This window comes from Amblyraja radiata, chromosome 38 (assembly GCF_010909765.2).
Source record: "Amblyraja radiata isolate CabotCenter1 chromosome 38, sAmbRad1.1.pri, whole genome shotgun sequence".
In the NCBI taxonomy this organism is placed as follows: domain Eukaryota; kingdom Metazoa; phylum Chordata; class Chondrichthyes; order Rajiformes; family Rajidae; genus Amblyraja; species Amblyraja radiata.
The window spans coordinates 2,193,970-2,211,172 of NC_045993.1; the positions used below are offsets into that span (position 1 = coordinate 2,193,970).

The following is a 17,203-nucleotide window of genomic DNA, read 5'->3' on the forward strand; positions in this document are numbered from 1 at the left end:
CATGCCTTCATCTCCTCCCGACTGGACTACTGCAACTCACTTCTCCTTGGCATCAGCTCCACCTACATCAACCGACTCCAACTGGTCCAGAATGCAGCCGCCCGACTCATCACCCACACCAAATCCTGGCATCACATCACTCCAGTCCTCAAACAACTTCACTGGCTTCCCATCTCCCACCGGATCACCTACAAAATCCTGGTCCTCACCTACAAAGCCCTCCACCATCTGCCCCCCCCCCCCCATATCTCATTGACCTCTCCCCCTACCAACCCTCACGGTCCCTCAGATCCACATCAGCCGGTCTCCTCTCCATCCACAAATCCAACCTCCGCAGTTTTGGGGACAGAGCCTTCTCCAGGGCAGCTCCCAGGCTCTGGAACTCTCTCCCCCAACTGATCCACAATTCCGTGTCCCTCACCATCTTCCAGTCCCGCCTCAAGACCCATCTCTTCATCTCTGCCTATCCTTAGCCCCACGTCCCCCTCCCTTTTCATCTGTGCTTGAATTGCCTCATATTGTGTTTTGAATTGAATTCTGTCTTTACTTTGTGTACTAGTCATGTCTCTACTATTTATTTCATTCCGCCTACATGATTTTCCTCTACTTGCTAAATTTTTGTAAGGTGTCCTTGAGACTCTTGAAAGGCGCCCATAAATAAAATGTATTATTATTATTATTATTAGTGGCAGCAAAGGTAGCATTGAGGAGGTGGAGAGGGATGTTCACCCTTGTGCCTGCGTAGCAACAGACAACATGTTGCCAGCAACCTCCAAGCCACTGTAGGGCGTAGGTTGATCAAGGATGGAGGCATTGAGGGGGAGGTGTAGGTTCACCCATGAATTATTTAAGAATCCGCGCACTAGAACGTGTGTCTGGGCCAGTAACCTTGCAACTGAAACGCTGTCTCTTTTCAGGTTGCCGATGATGGTTATGGTGTTTCTTACATCATCGTTGGAGACCACCTTATCAACTTCCACATCTCCTGCAAAGTCTCCAGCCCCTTAACGGTAAAGTTGCGACACTCATTCCTTGCCTTTCCCTGAACTTACTGGTTCAGGACGAAGGGTTAATAGTCTTTTTTTGTTACAGCGTGTTAAAGGGATGCATTATTTGTACAACTTGTATGTACGTGAGGTTTTGTTCATTTATTTCTTGTTATTATGCCTCTTTAGGGTCACTCGTCTTCACTGTATTGTCCTCAGCATGACAGAGCAAGGATATAATCTCTTATTGGCAGTGCAAACCTAATTACAGTAACATTCCAGTCATCTGGGACTAGGGTGTTGGATTATTAGATCGGGATTATTGCTTGTTACTCCAGAAATATATCAACATTTCAGCTTTTTTATTTACGTTGCACGGTAGTATAATACCGTGGCGGTCACGGTGGCGCAGCGGTAGAGTCGCTGCCTTACAGCCCTTGCAGCGCCGGAGACCCAGGTTCGATCCCGACTACGGGTGCTGTCTGTACGGAGTTTGTACGTTCTCCCCGTGACCAACGTGGGTTTTCTCCAAGATCTTTGGTTTCCTCCCACACTCCAAAGACGTACAGGTTTGTAGGTTAATTGGCTTAGTAAATGTAAAAATTGTCCCTAGTGTGTGTAGGATAGTGTTAATGTGCGGGGATCATTGGTCTGCGCGGACCTGGTGGGTCGAAGGGCCTGTTTCCGCGCTGTATCTCTAAACTAAAAATACATTTTCCAGTTAACCAGGGAGCAGGAAGTATACAAATATTCTGGACTCCAGCTCTAGTTGAAAACCCAACCTGTTCCGAACCCCCGCCCACAGTCCAAACTCTGACAACGTCTGGACTCCAAGGCCTCAGCTTGCACTCTAAGCTAATGAGTGAGAAGATCAAGTTATCCCAACAGTTGGATGCCGGATGTTCAGAGTTTATTCGATGTGCTATCTTCTACGCAGCTAGGAAAGCAGCAATCAATTCTTTCCTCTAGTTTTCTGACCTCTTCTGCCTTTTGCAGAGCGCCTTGCATTTAATATCACTGAAAAGCTGAGGAATTTATGAATAAAAATCACCAAATAACCCGTTTATCCCAGATGCTCATCACTGCGTTACTCCAAATCATGCATGCTTTAATTTTATTTAATGACCTTATCGTCACATGGGTGCAGGAAAAAAAATCACGTCCTCGGTGAGTGAAATAACTGAATTAAACTTGGGGAAAGGTATAAACGATGGCATTCAGTCCTGTAATGACACTGTTTAAATCTTTTCTTCTTACTTTCTAAAAGGACGCTCATCGCTTTGGCGAAAACATCTCCCAAGCAATGTTAGACATCATCACACTCTTCAATTTGGATGGGAAAAAGGCCTAAATGTAGTAATGCCACCAGCCTGACACAGCAAAAGGAAGAAAAACACAACAATGAGAATCTTGCGCATCCAAAGTTATTTGAGCGTCCGTCTTCCAAAGGGCTTGGCGTGCGTATGCACTGTTTTTTTTTTGTGTCACCTTTATTTATTCGTTGTGTCATGGGGGCTAATTTTTAAATTAAAAGAACAAAAGGCAACAACAATGCAAAGGAAAGGGACTTGCGTTGGAATTCTGGTTTGTGTAAGAGGCAGGGCTTGAACTTAATAACTACATTTCTTTATTTTAATGTGTTTTTAACCCCGGGTGAAAGAGACAGGCTTATTACATATTTACCCGTCCACACATTCTGTGTTAATCTGCAGAGTTTGTGCTAGTTTGACTGCATGCCCATCTGTCATTAACATTGGGATTTATGGCAGCACTGCAGGGAATTTCCATCACTTGCCCTCGGGATTGAATGGACACCAGTATCTGGGACAATCAAAAAATGAATGAGATTGACTGGGCAAATAACATAGGCAAGAGTGGGCTGCAGATTTCTGTTTAGATGGCTCTTGGGTCTGAAGAACGTGGCCACTTTATCCTCCTTGAATCATTATTGAGGGAATAGGGTCCCATTTGTACCTGGTTGATCAGACTTTTTCAAGCATGGGCGCAGAGCACCCCGACCCTCTGATGGTATGTGAGGTGGTATTGCAATTCAATTTTATAAGTAGTGGCAGATTTTTTTTTTTTTAATTTAATTGTGGACCTCTGAGCAGTTTGATCCCTTTTATACTTTGAAATAACTGCTCATGGATATTGATGGAACAGGGAAGAATAACAGGAAGCAGAGGAACAAGCCTTTGGGACCCACCATGTCTGCATTGGCCATGATGCCAACCTAACTAATCCAATCTTCTTGCACAGCTGAGGCATTTTAATGCCCCATCACCTTCTAAGGCCAGGGGTAGAGGGGTGGTCTGTGCCTTTCGATTCCCTACCTTGGGAGCTGGGAGAGCATTAAAATGCCTCGTAAACGTTCCACCATCTCCCCACGCAATACATCTCCCCCCCCCAGCCACCTACTAATCTCCATGTGTGTAAAATAAAACACAATCACCTCGCAAATCCCCCTTCACCTTAAACCTATGTCCTCTAGTATTTGATATTTCCACCCCAGGAAAAGGGCTCTGACAACCTTCCTCATCTGTGCCTCTCATAATTTTATAAACTTCCATCAGGACATCCCCCAGCTATCGACGTTCCAGAGAAAACAATTCCAATTTGTCCAACCTCTTCTTGTAGCTAATACTTCCTAAACCATGCAGCAAATATCCTGGTGAACCTCCCCTGCACCTTTTCCGACAGCTTCCACATCCCTCCTGTAAAGCAACAACCAGGCCTGCACACACACAAATGTGCTTAAGCTATAGTCTTATACAGCTGCAATATTGCCTTCCAACCTTTATACTCAAAAGTCCCATCTGCTGAATGCATGCATGTCTTCTATTCATCTTTGTGTCCGTTCAATGCACTGAATCTGTGCCATCACAGGCGAAAGAAAAGAGTGCTTGCTTGGACATTCCTTAAGCTAGTTTAGATTCAGCCATACTGACCTCTGAAAGTCTTTGTTTAAAAACCTAAATTATGTAAGGGTTCAGTATGAGGTGAAGAATCCATTTACTTGCCAAAAGCACACAGCTGATCGCCAGCTTAATGGTTAGACAGTGATCGAGCCCAGCTCTGAATATAACTACACTGTTAGGAGCCAGAATGGTGCATCAATCCCAGGGGGAGTTGAAAGAGAACCAACCTGTGGTGTGTTGTTCCTGTGTCAACCCTACCATTAAATATGAGGCTCTATTTGGCCTCCTGGGCATTGCTGTTTTTATTTTGAATATTCTGTATTATTATGGGTTTTGATAAAAACATTCTGTGCCATTATTTTCCGCAAGTCTGTGTTTTTATAAGCTGTTAAATTCAAGCCCTGTCTATTGAAGCTGGTGCCTTAAATGCAAGTTGTTTTTAAAACTATATATATAACTGACATGTTTGCATTAAGCGGGACCTCTGGTTAGCCAGCATTCCTTCTCCCCATATGGACGGCTCTCACTTTCCACACAATCTGGGGGGGGGGGGGGGGCATTCATTGCATTGGACTGATCCAAGTCGAGATGCAATTGAAGTCAAGTTCACTGGAGCTCTGGTGTGGGGCAGGAGGTGGGAGTTCTGAAAGGGATAGGAGGGAACAGTTGAGGCAAATCAATAGTTTGGCTGGGTGGGAGGTCCCGGTGAAGTCCCAATGTAGCAACAAACTAAATATGTTTGGGTAGATTTCCTTTATGTTGACCCAAATTGTAAATACATGTTTTACAAAAGCACTTAACCATTTTGTTTCCCATTTAAGGTAGATATTATTTACCCCAATTTCTTGGAAGGTTGGAAAAAATTCCAACCTAGCTCTTTGTTGACCCCAGCTTAATCTTGCCTGCGTGGAAGGACGGAGCATGTGTTAAACAGACGTGAATGACTGGCTAACCAGGCGTTTGAGGCTGTGGCTGTAACACCATGCGATTTGTACTGTTTTTGTAAATGTTTCACTACATGAGTAATTCTGCAAAGGGCATTCCTGTGAGACACTGGGCTGGGTCTGTCTGGCAGGTGAGCAACACCAAATAGGAAACCGCATCCACAAGGCCTTAAATACACAAGATAGCTCAATACGTGTGGAATTAAAAGGTGATTTTAATTATAATTAAATGACAATCGCATTTATAATAACTTATTGTGATATTTGCAAAAAAAAAAAAAATCCTCTATAATTGACCAAAAGCAGAGCTGGGATCCTGTTTCCCAGAAGGAATGAAAGGGATCCTCCCTGTGACACTCAATAGGCAGAATAAATGTGTGAGATTAGTTTCAATAAGGATTCTTTTCTCCACTTGTTTTCATTGTGCCTTTAGGAGGATGCACATTTTTTTGAGTTTCCCTCTTACTGTCGAGTTTGTGGAATTCTTACTTGCTTTATTCAGGAAAATAATTAATCTCCCTCCCCTACCCCCCCCCCCCCCCCCCTCCTACCCACCTGTGCCTCCAGCACCGCTCAGGCAATGAGCTGGTCAACGTTCCCTTGTTGTCGCAGTTGTTTAAGGCCAAGCCACCAAGATTAGTGAAAGCTTTGCCAGCCCCTACCCAGCTGTGAAAGGACGAGTGTTAAGGGGTATTTATCTTCATATTGTGCGCCCAGCATCAGCAGGTTTTGAGAGTAGGAAGATTGCGTTTTAATTACTGTGTGGAGAGCAGGGTGACTACCAAAGCCATATTTACTTGTCCACCCTGAACTTCCCTTGAGATGGCTGTGAACCGCCGCCTTGAACTGCTGTAGCCCGTGTGACGACGGCACTCATGCAGGGCTACCCATAAGGGAGCAAGCCATGGGTAGTTACTAGATTGCTTTGTTGATGCTGCGTACAGCGGACACCATGCATGCATTGGTGCGGGAGCAAGTGCGAGTTTACAGTGGTGAATGGGGTGCCTATCAAGCAAGGCCTTTGCCTTGGATAGAGTGAGCTTCCTGCGTGTTATTGAAGCCTCAGGCTGCAGGGGAATATTCCACCACACACCTGGCTTCTGCAGACACCAGGGAAACCGACAACAGTCAGGAGGCGATTCTCCATGCAGGATCTCCAGCCCCTTGTAGATAGTTGGGAACTTGGCAATAAGAAGAGCTCTGACTCATTACAAATGATTAACCTGGGTGCAAGAGGGAATTTATTATGGCATTTTCCACTTTTAAATGCTGATCAATGTTCTGACATGACCAAAGAGAGGTAAAGTTACGGGAGAATATTTGGCACGGCGGGTTTATTTTTCACTTTAAGCCATTTAATCATCTTGTGTATAATGCCTGTGATCTGGGAACCAAAGAGTAGGCTGATTCCAAGCTTTGCTCTGAATTACTGCACATCACACAGGTTTTGTTAAGAGTGTGAACAGGAATGAGACTGGGACTGCACTTGTGAGATAAGTGCAGTATTATAGTAATTCGCTCAGCTTTGATTGCAACAAAACCACCTCATGTCTTCTGTGTGTTTGTTCTGCCCATTCCTAGCGTAATTTAAACTTGTGGGTGAAACATTGAGCTAGTGTAGGGAACTGCTGAGAACAGGTTTGATCAAATTGCAGAGGAGTTCTGTCGTGCTGCCAAAGAGTGTTGCAACCAAAAGACCACATTGTTGGTTCGAAGTGTTGAGATACTTCAGCCCCTCTTCTCGGCCTCCTTGCTACGGGTATTTTCTACCTTACAATTTTTGTCATTAACGGCTATAGACCTTCACCATTTGCAACTTTTGGGGAGCACCTAACTTAATTTAAGCTGGATGTCTGCCCATGTCACCAAAGTGTGTCTCTTCCTCTGTGGGCAACCACAGGTACGCAGCGTGCAGCCTGGCGGCACGGCAGTTGCGTGTGTGCGGAGAACCCACAGTGTCTGCTTGCATAGCACAATACCTCCGCCAGCCTCTGCTCAGCCATCCTCCCTGTTGGAAAGACTTGCACTCTGGTGCTTCTTGGTCAACGGCGGCATGTGTTTCTACTGTGAACCCGATATACCATGGAGAGTTGTATGGACAATCACAAACTCCACCCAAAGGAGGGAGACGTAGCTAGGACAATGCTAAGCTCGGAGCCACGACCCCAGTCTCCCATTTGCTGGGCCTGTGCCTGTTTCAGGAGCCCTTCTGACCGCACCTGTTGAAGCAGACTGAACACTATACCTCCATTGTTAACTTTAAACAGTTTATATTACCAAAAGCTGCTACACAATCATACAGGTTTTTAAAAACATAAACCCCCTTTCTATTCCTCAGCTAATTAAGATTGTGGAATTTGACATGTACAGCCTGGGGATACCACTCCCAGAGTCCTGAGTCTGTGAGTTGATGGAAGCTGATTTTAGCCACAGGGTGGACACTCCCTGTGCTAGAAGCCTAACCTGATGATTTAGGATTACGTGTAGGGAAGAAACTGCAGATGCTGGTTCAAACCAAAGATAGACACAAAAACCTGGAGGAACTCAGCGGATCAGGCAGCATCTCTGGAGAAAAGGAACAGGGTCACCTTTCAGGTCGAGACCTTTCTTCAGTCTGAAGAAGGATCTCGACCCGAAATGTCACCCTGCTCCTTTTCTCCAGAGATGCTGCCTGACCTGCTGAGTTACTCCAGCATTTTTGTGTCTATCTTCAGTTTAGGATTACCAGTGATTGCCACTGGAAATCGCATGTGCCCTCATGAAAGTCAGGCTCGACTATGGAAACCCCTCTTTGCCCATTATTGTCCTGTTTCAGCAAGTAATATTAAAGCTCAGCTGATGAAATGGCCATTGGGAGTCTGCTCCTAAGAGTGACACAATATTAGGTCGGCTCCTTGGTAAAGCCATTTCCATAGGACAATGGCAGATCTGTCTCTCAATACCAGGTCCTGATGTGGGGGAGGGGTGAAGAGAATGAGATGAGGGAGAGAATCAAGGTGAATTTTATTCCAGAGGCCTGTTACTACAGCCAAAGGCTTACAATTTATTTGACATTAGGCAAGTGAGAGGAAACCACTTGCCCTAACTTTAATAAAAATCATAAAAATCCAGTGGCCTGTGTTTGCAGCTGTTTATACTTGAAAACCGGGCATAATCCCCCTTTAACTGACCCAAGCTTTTAAAACTGTTGAGCTCAAAGTCCCAGTTCAGAGGCTGTAGCTGTTGACTTTTGCATCAGATTGTTGTATCTATTGCACCAGAACAAACATTAAAAAAATAGGGATTATAAATCCAATGTGTAATACATAAATTCTGCCTTCAACATTGTAAATTTCTAGACAGTGAAGTGAATCTTCGATTTGAATCTTCCTCTGCTTTGACTTGATCTGCTCCTCTGCAAAGTGTATGTTTGTTGTCACGTGCACTAATCCCGTTTGCAGCTCCCACATGTGATGTTAGGAATTGAAATTGGCAAGAGCAACACTAGGGGAAGAGCTGAAACTCCAGGTGTATTTCAAGCCGAACATCTTGGAGATGATGCAGAGGGAGCAACAGTGCACCCACCGGCAGTAAATCACAGCCAGTCTTTCCTGAGCTGCAATAGCACAAAACCACAATGGCCACACAATATTGCTTAACGTTACCCATGTGTTCGGTAGGAACAGGGTATCTCTCTCCTTTTGGTGCTCGTTTTGAATGTCATTGGAATTATTTTGTCTTTGTTAAGCTTTGTTTATTTGCTTTTTAAAAAAAAAAATTACTTTTGATCTTTTGATATTTGTTTTATGTTTATAAATGTCAATGCAGGTATCAATGCAATCAGTAAGGGGACACTCAGAAGTAAAATGTCAATTGCCTGAAAATATCTGTGTTCTGGACTTTTATTTTCCCTGGATGTCAATCTGTGCCTGATAGTCATAGTTATTCAGCGTGGAAAAGTCTTCGGACCAAATTGTCCATTCCAACCAACCTGTCAGTCCAAGCATGTCCCAGTTGCCTGAATTTCACCCATATCCCCCTAATCCTTTGCTATGAAACATTGAAACATAGAAAATAGGTGCAGGAGTAGGCCATTCGGCCCTTCGAGACAGCATCGCCATTCAATATGATCATGGCTGATCATCCAGAATCAGTGCCCCGTTCCTGCTTTCATCTTTGCAGAGAATTCCATATTCACAACTCTCCAGGTGTAAAAAAATTTCCTCATCTCAGCCCTAAATGCCCACCCCTTTATTCTTAAACTGTGACCCTTGGTTCTGGACTCTCCCAACATCAGGAACATTTTTCCTGCATGTAGCCTGTGCAATCCCTTAAGAATCTTGTATGTTTCTATAGGATACCCTCTCATCCTTCTAAATTCCAGTGAATATAAGCCTAGTCGATCCATTCTTTCATCAAATGTCAGTCCCGCCATCCCGGGAACTAACCTGGTGAACCTACGCTGCACTCCCTCAATAGCAAGAATGTCCTTCCTCAGATCAGGAGACCAAAACTGCACACAATACTCCAGGTGTGGTCTCACCAGGGCCCTGTACAACTGCAGTAGTACCTTTTTGCTCCTATACTCAAATCGTCTTGCGATGAAGGCCAACATGCCATTTGCTTTCATCACTGCCTGCTGTACCTGCATGCTTACTTTCAGTGACTGATGTACAAGGACCCCCAGGTCTCGTTGCACCTCCCCTATGCATGTACCTCAAATGTTTATTCATCATATGCACCAGGTACTAACTGGAACAACAACATTCTTGCTTGTTGCAGCTCAACGGATGCATTAGACATGACAACAAAAATAAATATACAATGGTTATCAAATATTCACAGTAAACTAGACCATGGTGCAAAAACCAAAGTACTTGAGGTTAGTTTATTATTGTCACGTGTACTGAGGTACAGTGAAAAGTTTCCCAACAATCATTACACTGTACCACACTAACTAAGCTATGAACTATGGAATCACCATCTGCAGTTCTTTGTGTGTACAGACTGTCTTTGGATGCACTTAGAACACTGGGGATTTTCAAGAGTCAAGAGTGTTTTATTGTCATATGTCCCTGATAGGACAATGAAATTCTAAGTTGTTGCAGCCCGATAGTATAAACATAGTACATAACGGGAGAAAAAAAATAGTTCAGTGTGTGTATATATACAAAGTGTTAAAGAAGGAACTGCAGATGCTGGAAAATCGAAGGTACACAAAAATGCTGGAGAAACTCAGCGGGTGCAGCAGCATCTGTGGAGCGAAGGAAATAGGCAACGTTTCGTCCCGAAACGTTGCCTATTTCCTTCGCTCCATAGATGTTGCTGCACCCGCTGAGTTTCTCCAGCATTTTTGTGTACCTGTGTATATATACACATGCACACATACTCAATTTGCACTAATAGAGGGGTTATTTATTTATTGCATTGTTTATTATATATTATTATAGAAACATAGAAAATAGGTGCAGGAGTAGGCCATTCGGCCCTTCGAGCCTGCACCGCCATTCAATATGATCATGGCTGATCATCCAACTCAGTATCCTGTACCTGCCTTCTCTCTATACCCCCTGATCCCTTTAGCCACAAGGGCCACATCTAACTCCCTCTTAAATATAGCCAATGAACTGGCCTCAACTACCTTCTGCGGGAGAGAATTCCACAGATTCACCACTCTCTGTGTGAAAAAAGTTTTCCTCATCTCGGTCCTAAAAGATTTCCCCTTTATCCTTAAACTGTGACCCCTTGTTCTGGACTTCCCCAACATCGGGAACAATCTTCCTGCATCTAGCCTGTCCAACCCCTTAAGAATTTTGTACGTTTCTATAAGATCCCCCCTCAATCTTCTAAATTCTAGCGAGTACAAACCGAGTCTATCCAGTCTTTCTTCATATGAAAGTCCTGACATCCCAGGAATCAGTCTGGTGAACCTTCTCTGTACTCCCTCTATGGCAAGAATGTCTTTCCTCAAATTAGGAGACCAAAACTGTACGCAATACTCCAGGTGTGGTCTCACCAAGACCCTGTACAACTGCAGTAGAACCTCCCTGCTCCTATACTCAAATCCTTTTGCTATGAATGCTAACATACCATTCGCCTTCTTCACTGCCTGCTGCCCCTGCATGTCTACTTTTAATGACTGGTGTACCATGACACCCAGGTCTCGTTGCATCTCCCCCTTTCCTAATCGGCCACCATTCAGATAATAATCTACTTTCCTGTTTTTGCCACCAAAGTGGATTATATGTGTTATTTCATATTTACGGGCCTGTTGAGCTGCAGCAAGTGAATGTTGTTTGGGAGGGAACTGCAGGGTGATTTATACCCAAGATACTAGATTTATACCGAAGATAGTGAACATTGTGAACACAGTAAAGCGAAAACGACATTGATCCATTGCTGGAAAAATATTTCCAGCAACTGCAGTTCTTAAACATTGTTCCATTGTTGATATTATTTTTTTTTAGCCCCCAAACCCATACAAACGGTGCGCCCCTGGCGTTTCAGTGCATACATTGCTGCCACTGTCTTGCGTTTGGCATGTTCCGTGTAGGTCACATTTCCTCTGCCGGTCATGACACCAAATGGTTGGGACATGTGGACCAAAGATCTTATAGCGGAGCGATCTTTGATGTGAACCAGCGCTTCCCACGCCCGCCGCCAGGGTGAGCCCGTGAGCCTGAAGCAATAGCGGGCTGCGCATGCGCGAGGTGTGGACGGACAATCGGCTTCATGCAAGGCGGAAGCGGCGACAAGGTTGACAGACGTCCGTGTGGTCCAATAGCGAGGGGAAGGGGGCGGCGGGCCGGGGCGCAGGTGTCCAATCAGGCAACGGCACACGCAAGCACCGCCCCCTTTACGTGTCTGCCGCCGGTGGTTTGGCCAATCAGCCCAGTTGCGCGGATAATTGACACGTGAACGGGCCAATGGTCTGGGAGAGCCGCGCGTGGCGGGCCAATCAGCGAGCTGGACTGCTCGGCGCCGCCCCGCCCCCCCCATCGCGATTGACTGACGGCGGCCTCGTCCAATGAGGTGCGAGCGGGACTGCTCGGCACCGCCCCCGCGATTGACTGGCGGCGGCCTCGTCCAATGAGGTGCGAGCGGGACTGCTCGGCACCGCCCCCGCGGTTGACTGACGGAGGCCTCGTCCAATGAGGTGCGAGCGGCGCGCGTCAATGGGCCAATCGGCGAGAGACGGAGGGGGCGGGACTTGGGGAGGCGGGGAGGTGGAGGGTCATCAGGCGGCGCCGGTGGCGGTGGAGGAGCGCAGCGGCGGCACGAAGGCACGGATGGAGGGTGAGGAGTGGAGGGATGGAGGGATGGAGGGATGGAGGGAGGGAGGGAGGGAGGGAGGGAGGGAGGAAGGGAGGAAGGAAGGAAGGGAGGAAGGGAGGAAGGGAGGAAGGGAGGGAGGGAGCCGGGCACGCGGGCGCGAATAAAACGCGGGGCTTCTCCCGGCCCGGTGGAACCTTCTGGAACAGCGCGAGTATCTCCACCCCTCTCAGCCCCTGGAGCCGGCGAGGTGCCCGGGGATCGTGCGGCCTTCCCGCCCACCGTTTACATGCAGGGGCTGCAGATGCTGGAAGTAACCCTGAGCTTTAAAACACGCCCGGGAGGTCAGTCTGGGCAAGTTGGGCCGAAGGGCCTGTGTTTCCACGCTGCATCTTCACTCTGTGACTCTGCGTGCTCGAGGTGCCCAGTGGGGTTGGAGGGAGGAGCAGATGAATGAATGAATGAATATGTTTATTGGGCAAGTATTCACATACAAGGAATTTGCCTTGGTGCTCGGCCTGCAGGTGACAACATGATATACAGTGACAGTTAGGAATGACACATTAAAACATTAACACATTAATGTTAAGAGAGGGTTCAAGTCTTCCATCAGAATGGGGCCGTGGGGTTGGAGATAGAAGGAACTACAGGTGCTGGAATCCTGAGCTAAACACAGAGTGCTGGAGGGAACTCCTGGGATCGGGGCAGCATCTGTGGAGAGGGGCTCAAATGGAGATTGTTCAAGTCTGGGGCCTTTAACCACCACGGGCCTGTGGGGTTGGAGGCACAAGGAACTGCAGATGCAGGTTTACACCAAAGATATATGCAAAATGCTGGAGTGACTCAGTGGGACAGGCAGCATCTCTGGAGAGATGGAATGGGTGTCGTTTCAGGTCTGAAGAAAGGTCTCGACCCGAAGCGTCACCCTTTCCTTCTCTCTGGAGATGCTGCCTATCCCGCGGAGTTACTCCAACACTTTGTGTCTGTGCAGATGTTGGGGTCCGGAGCTAAAAAACAGAAGGTGCTGGAGGAGTTTACTGGGTCAAGCAGCATATGTGGGGGGAATGTTTCAGGTCGTGACAACATTTCCGTCGGGAACCTTCTTCAGCCCAACAATCAATCTGAAGAAGGGTTGTCCCCCGCCCATTCCCTCCACGGATGTTTAAGAAGGAACTGCAGATTCTGATTTACGACGATAGACATAAAATGCTGGAGTAACTCAACGGGTCTGGCAGCATCTCTGGAGAAAAGGAATAGGTGACGTTTCTGGTGGAGAACCTTCATCAGATCTTCTGCTTGACCCACTGAGTTGCTCCAGTATTTTGTCTCTATCATTCCCTCCACACTTGCTGGATGATCTGTCTAGTTCCTCCAGCGCTTTCTTTGATTGCTGCTCAATCTTCCAGCATCAGTAGTCTCTTTTGTCTCTCTGAACCAAGAAGGTTGTGTAGCATCGATATCGGTGCTGCCAATTCGGGGAGCTTGATGCCTTGTCTGATGAGGCTAGGCAGGGTGGAAATAGGCCAGTCCCAAGGCCTACAGAGCCCATATAATATGTACATGAAGGAACTGCAGATGCTGGTTTAAACCGAAGATAGACATAAAAAGCTGGAGTACTCCGCGGTTCTCGACCCAAAATGTCACTCATTCCTTCTCTCCAGAGATGTTGCCTGTCCCTCTGAGAGCCCAAATAATAAGCCGGATATCTCCACATTAGTGAATTGGCCAAGTGCTGCCTGTCGGGAAAAAACGTTTGACATTTATACACTCTATCCATCGCTCCCCGCCCCCTCCCCCCCACTGATACTCCTTTGGCACTTTCTGTCATTAGCTCAGGATTCCAGCATCTGCAATTGCTTGTGTCACCAATCCCACAGCCCTGTTCCAATGAAGGGCCCAGATGCAGTGAATTCTATTGTCTCTGGAATGCAGGTGCATGTCATAAGTCCCGGTAATGTGACCTCTCAACTTGAGCCTGGCAGTATGTGCTTTGTCTTATTGAATGGACGACTGCTTTCATTATAATCCCAATTGGGGAATAATTTATTTTGCCAGAGGGTGGTGAATCTGTGGAATTCATCACCACAGACAGCGATGAAGGCCAAGTCATTGAGTATTTTAAAGCAAAGGTTAACAGGTTCTTGATTAGCACTGGTATCAAAGGTTACACGGGGTAAGAAGGCCGGCGAATGGGGTTGAGGGAAAAATCGATCGGCCACGATCTAATGGCAGAGCAGACTCGATGGTCTGAATGGTCTTCATCACAATATCAGAGGGAAGGAATGATCAGGATGCAAGCAATACACAAGCCTTGTGTTCCTCGATTCCTTTAATATCTCTATCATTCTCTGCTTGAATATACTCAACGAGTGAGCCTCCACGATCCTCCTGTGAGCTGGAGCAGTAAGTTTCCGCAGCTAATGCTTGTGCTGTTCGTCACCACCACACAAGTCCAACAAGAGTGCTCTTTTTATTCTCCAGACTCCTCTCTCCTGCAACTCCCTCCTGTTAACTTCTGTGTGCAAATCCAGTGGTGCTCCTTGGTTGAGTTATGCTTTCTATGAATTATCTACTTGTAGATAATTCACAAAATATCAGAATGCTAGCTAAAATCCCATTCCTTTGGGATGCTTTCCATTATTAGGGTGGCTCGGTCACAGGGAGACTAAAAGGACAAAGGGCGGCATGGTGGTGCAGTGTAGAGTTGCTGCCTTACAGCGATTTCAGTGCCAGTGACCCGGGTTTTATCCCGACTACAGGTGCTGTCTGTACGGTGTTTAGTACCCTCTCCCCGTGACCGCATGGGTTTTCTCCGAGATCTTCGGTTTCCTCCCACACTCCAAAGACATACCGGCTTGTAGGTTAATTGGCTTGGTATAGGTGTAAAAAGTGTCCCTAGTGTCGGGTAGTGTTAGTGTGCAGGGGTCGCTGATCGGTGCGGATTCGGTGGGCCGAAGGTCCTGTATCTCTAAAACTAAAAACTAAACGTTGGTGCAAGGAAGATAAAAGCAGGAGGTTCTGCTAATTGTGCCACAGCTTCAATACTGCATACATGCTGTCACGTTACAGGAATGATGTGATCTCAATGGAGGAGGTGTGGCGCTGACTTGGATATGAGAACCGCTGCCTCATGGCACTGGAGACCAGGGTTTGGAACTAAGTGAGTGCCAACTGTACGGAGTTTGCACGTACTGCCTATGACTGCATGGGTTCCCCCTGAGCACGATGGTTTCCTCCTATACCTCTGAGTCATGTGAGTTGGTAGATAAATTAGTCTCTAAATTGCCACTAGTCTGTGGTGATTGGGAAACTCTGGGAAGAGTTGATGGGAGTGTTGGGAGAACAAATGTGGGATTGCTCTCGGATTGTAGGCACTAGGAACTACAGGTGCTGGCTTACAAAAAAAAGAGAGCGAGCTGGAGTAACTCAGCAGATCAGGCAGCATCTCTGGAGAACATGGATGTGATGTTTCGGGTCGGGACCCTTCTTCAATCAGAATCTTGAATCAAAACGTCGCCTACCCATGTTCTCAAGAGATACTAGACACAAACTGCTGGAGTAACAGCCGGTCAGGCAGCATTTCTGGAGAAAAAGGATAGGTGACATTTTGAGTCGGAACCCCTCTTCAGGCTTGTAGACACCAGGAACTGCAGATGCTGGTCTGAAGAAGGATTCCATCCCGAAACGTCGCCCATCCCTTTTCTCCAGAGATGCTGTCTGACTCGCTGTTTTTCTCGAGCATTTTCTTTTATTTTCCTTCCCAAAGGATATTAGTTGACAAGTTTGTACAAAATCAGAAAGAATAAACAAGTAACTGGTGGTCCTGGTTTACATTGCTGAAGTAACTCTGGGTCAGGCAGCATCCTTGAAGATGGACAAATGACGTTTTGCATCAGGGCACTTTGTCAAAAATCCATTTGTTTTGTGGTCATTACTTGACTCGTTTGTTATTACAGAATTATTTAGTTCTAGCAATTTCAGGGCTCTGGCCTCCTAGAGGATGGGCGTCAGAAGGCATCAGTGGTGGAGTGATTGTAGTCAGCAGAATTCACTGCAGCTTTCCCACGCATGTTGGTGCTGCCCTCCTGCCATTACATTTCCCAGGTATTGTGGAGTATGTTTGGGACTGCAGCCTTTCCAGGCAAGAGCCACATTAGCTGGTTCAAGTTGTGAAGGCACCTGGAACTCCTTTGCGGGTGAGAAGACTAAAACAAAGTTGTGCTTGGCATCTCGTGAGCACATGGTCCAATGATTTTGGAAAACAGTTCTGATGACTGTGCCTTGGCATTGTGACCATGTCAATAGCTTTGTCTATGTCATTAGCAACCTTTTAATGTTGTCATTTCAACAATGCTGCTGAATTATGAGACTAGTTTAAACAATGGTCTTGATAATATCATCAACCAAAGGGCGGCACGGTGGCACAGCGGTAGTGTAGCTGCCTCACATCGCCAGAGATCCGGGTTCGATCCTCACTACGTATGCAGTTTGCACGTTCTCCCCGTGACCTGCGTGGGTTTTCGCCGAGTGCTCCAGTTTCCTCCCACACTCCAAAGACGTACAGATTTGTCGGCTAATTGGCTTGGTAAAATTGTGAATTGGTAGTGTGTGTAGGATAGTGTTAGTGTGCAGGCCTTGCTGGTCGACATGGACTCGGTGGGGTGACGGGCCTGTTTCCGTGCTGTATCACTAAAACCACTGACTCAGTCACTTCTCTTTGGCTCTGCAGCCAGTGCTGGATGTTCCTCGCGTACCAGGTATAATATCTGGCGGCAGGACTGGCCTGTGACACGGGTCACGGAATGTTTCCTCTCCCTGTGCCTGCCGTCACCTCCTCGTCCAAAGAAATCTCCATTGCTCACTACAGGGGTATCTGAGCCTTTACAGCTCACTAGCTGTTGACACGTGGGCCCCAGCTTCTGTGGCAGAGTGCCATCCTGCGCAGACGTGGGTGTCTGTATGTACGTGGAGCTTTGCTGCACGCCCCTGGGTAAATCCTTGCGAGGCACCACTGCTTCCATGCAGAGGTGTGATCACGTGGTTAGGTTATGACGCAAGACATGCCTGGCTGATTCACCAACATGCGTGCACTCACACTGACTCC

The 17,203-nt window shown here is 46.7% G+C and overlaps 2 protein-coding genes across 10 annotated transcripts in view; both read left to right on the forward strand.

Annotated features, from left to right (window-relative positions):
- LOC116967098 (carnitine O-palmitoyltransferase 1, liver isoform-like) overlaps nucleotides 1–5,130 on the forward strand; it is a 61,508-nt gene extending 56,378 nt beyond the window's left edge. For all 5 annotated transcript variants that reach the window (XM_033013594.1, XM_033013591.1, XM_033013595.1 and 2 more), the window contains exons 18-19: nucleotides 918–1,010; nucleotides 2,254–5,130. In XM_033013594.1, coding sequence (XP_032869485.1) covers nucleotides 918–1,010; nucleotides 2,254–2,337 — 177 coding nt within the window. In that variant the 3' untranslated portion in view covers nucleotides 2,338–5,130. The remainder of the gene's footprint in view (nucleotides 1–917; nucleotides 1,011–2,253) is intronic.
- A 6,893-nt stretch (nucleotides 5,131–12,023) lies between these two features.
- Nucleotides 12,024–17,203, forward strand: part of LOC116967057 (transportin-3-like) — a 53,966-nt gene continuing 48,786 nt past the window's right edge. The window contains exons 1-2 of one of the 5 annotated variants that reach the window (XM_033013521.1): nucleotides 12,052–12,123; nucleotides 15,169–15,352. In XM_033013521.1, coding sequence (XP_032869412.1) covers nucleotides 15,325–15,352 — 28 coding nt within the window. In that variant the 5' untranslated portion in view covers nucleotides 12,052–12,123; nucleotides 15,169–15,324. Of the gene's footprint in view, nucleotides 12,124–15,168; nucleotides 15,353–17,203 lie in introns of all 5 variants that reach the window. The other 4 variants (XR_004410127.1, XM_033013523.1, XM_033013522.1 and 1 more) reach the window with 4 other exon arrangements.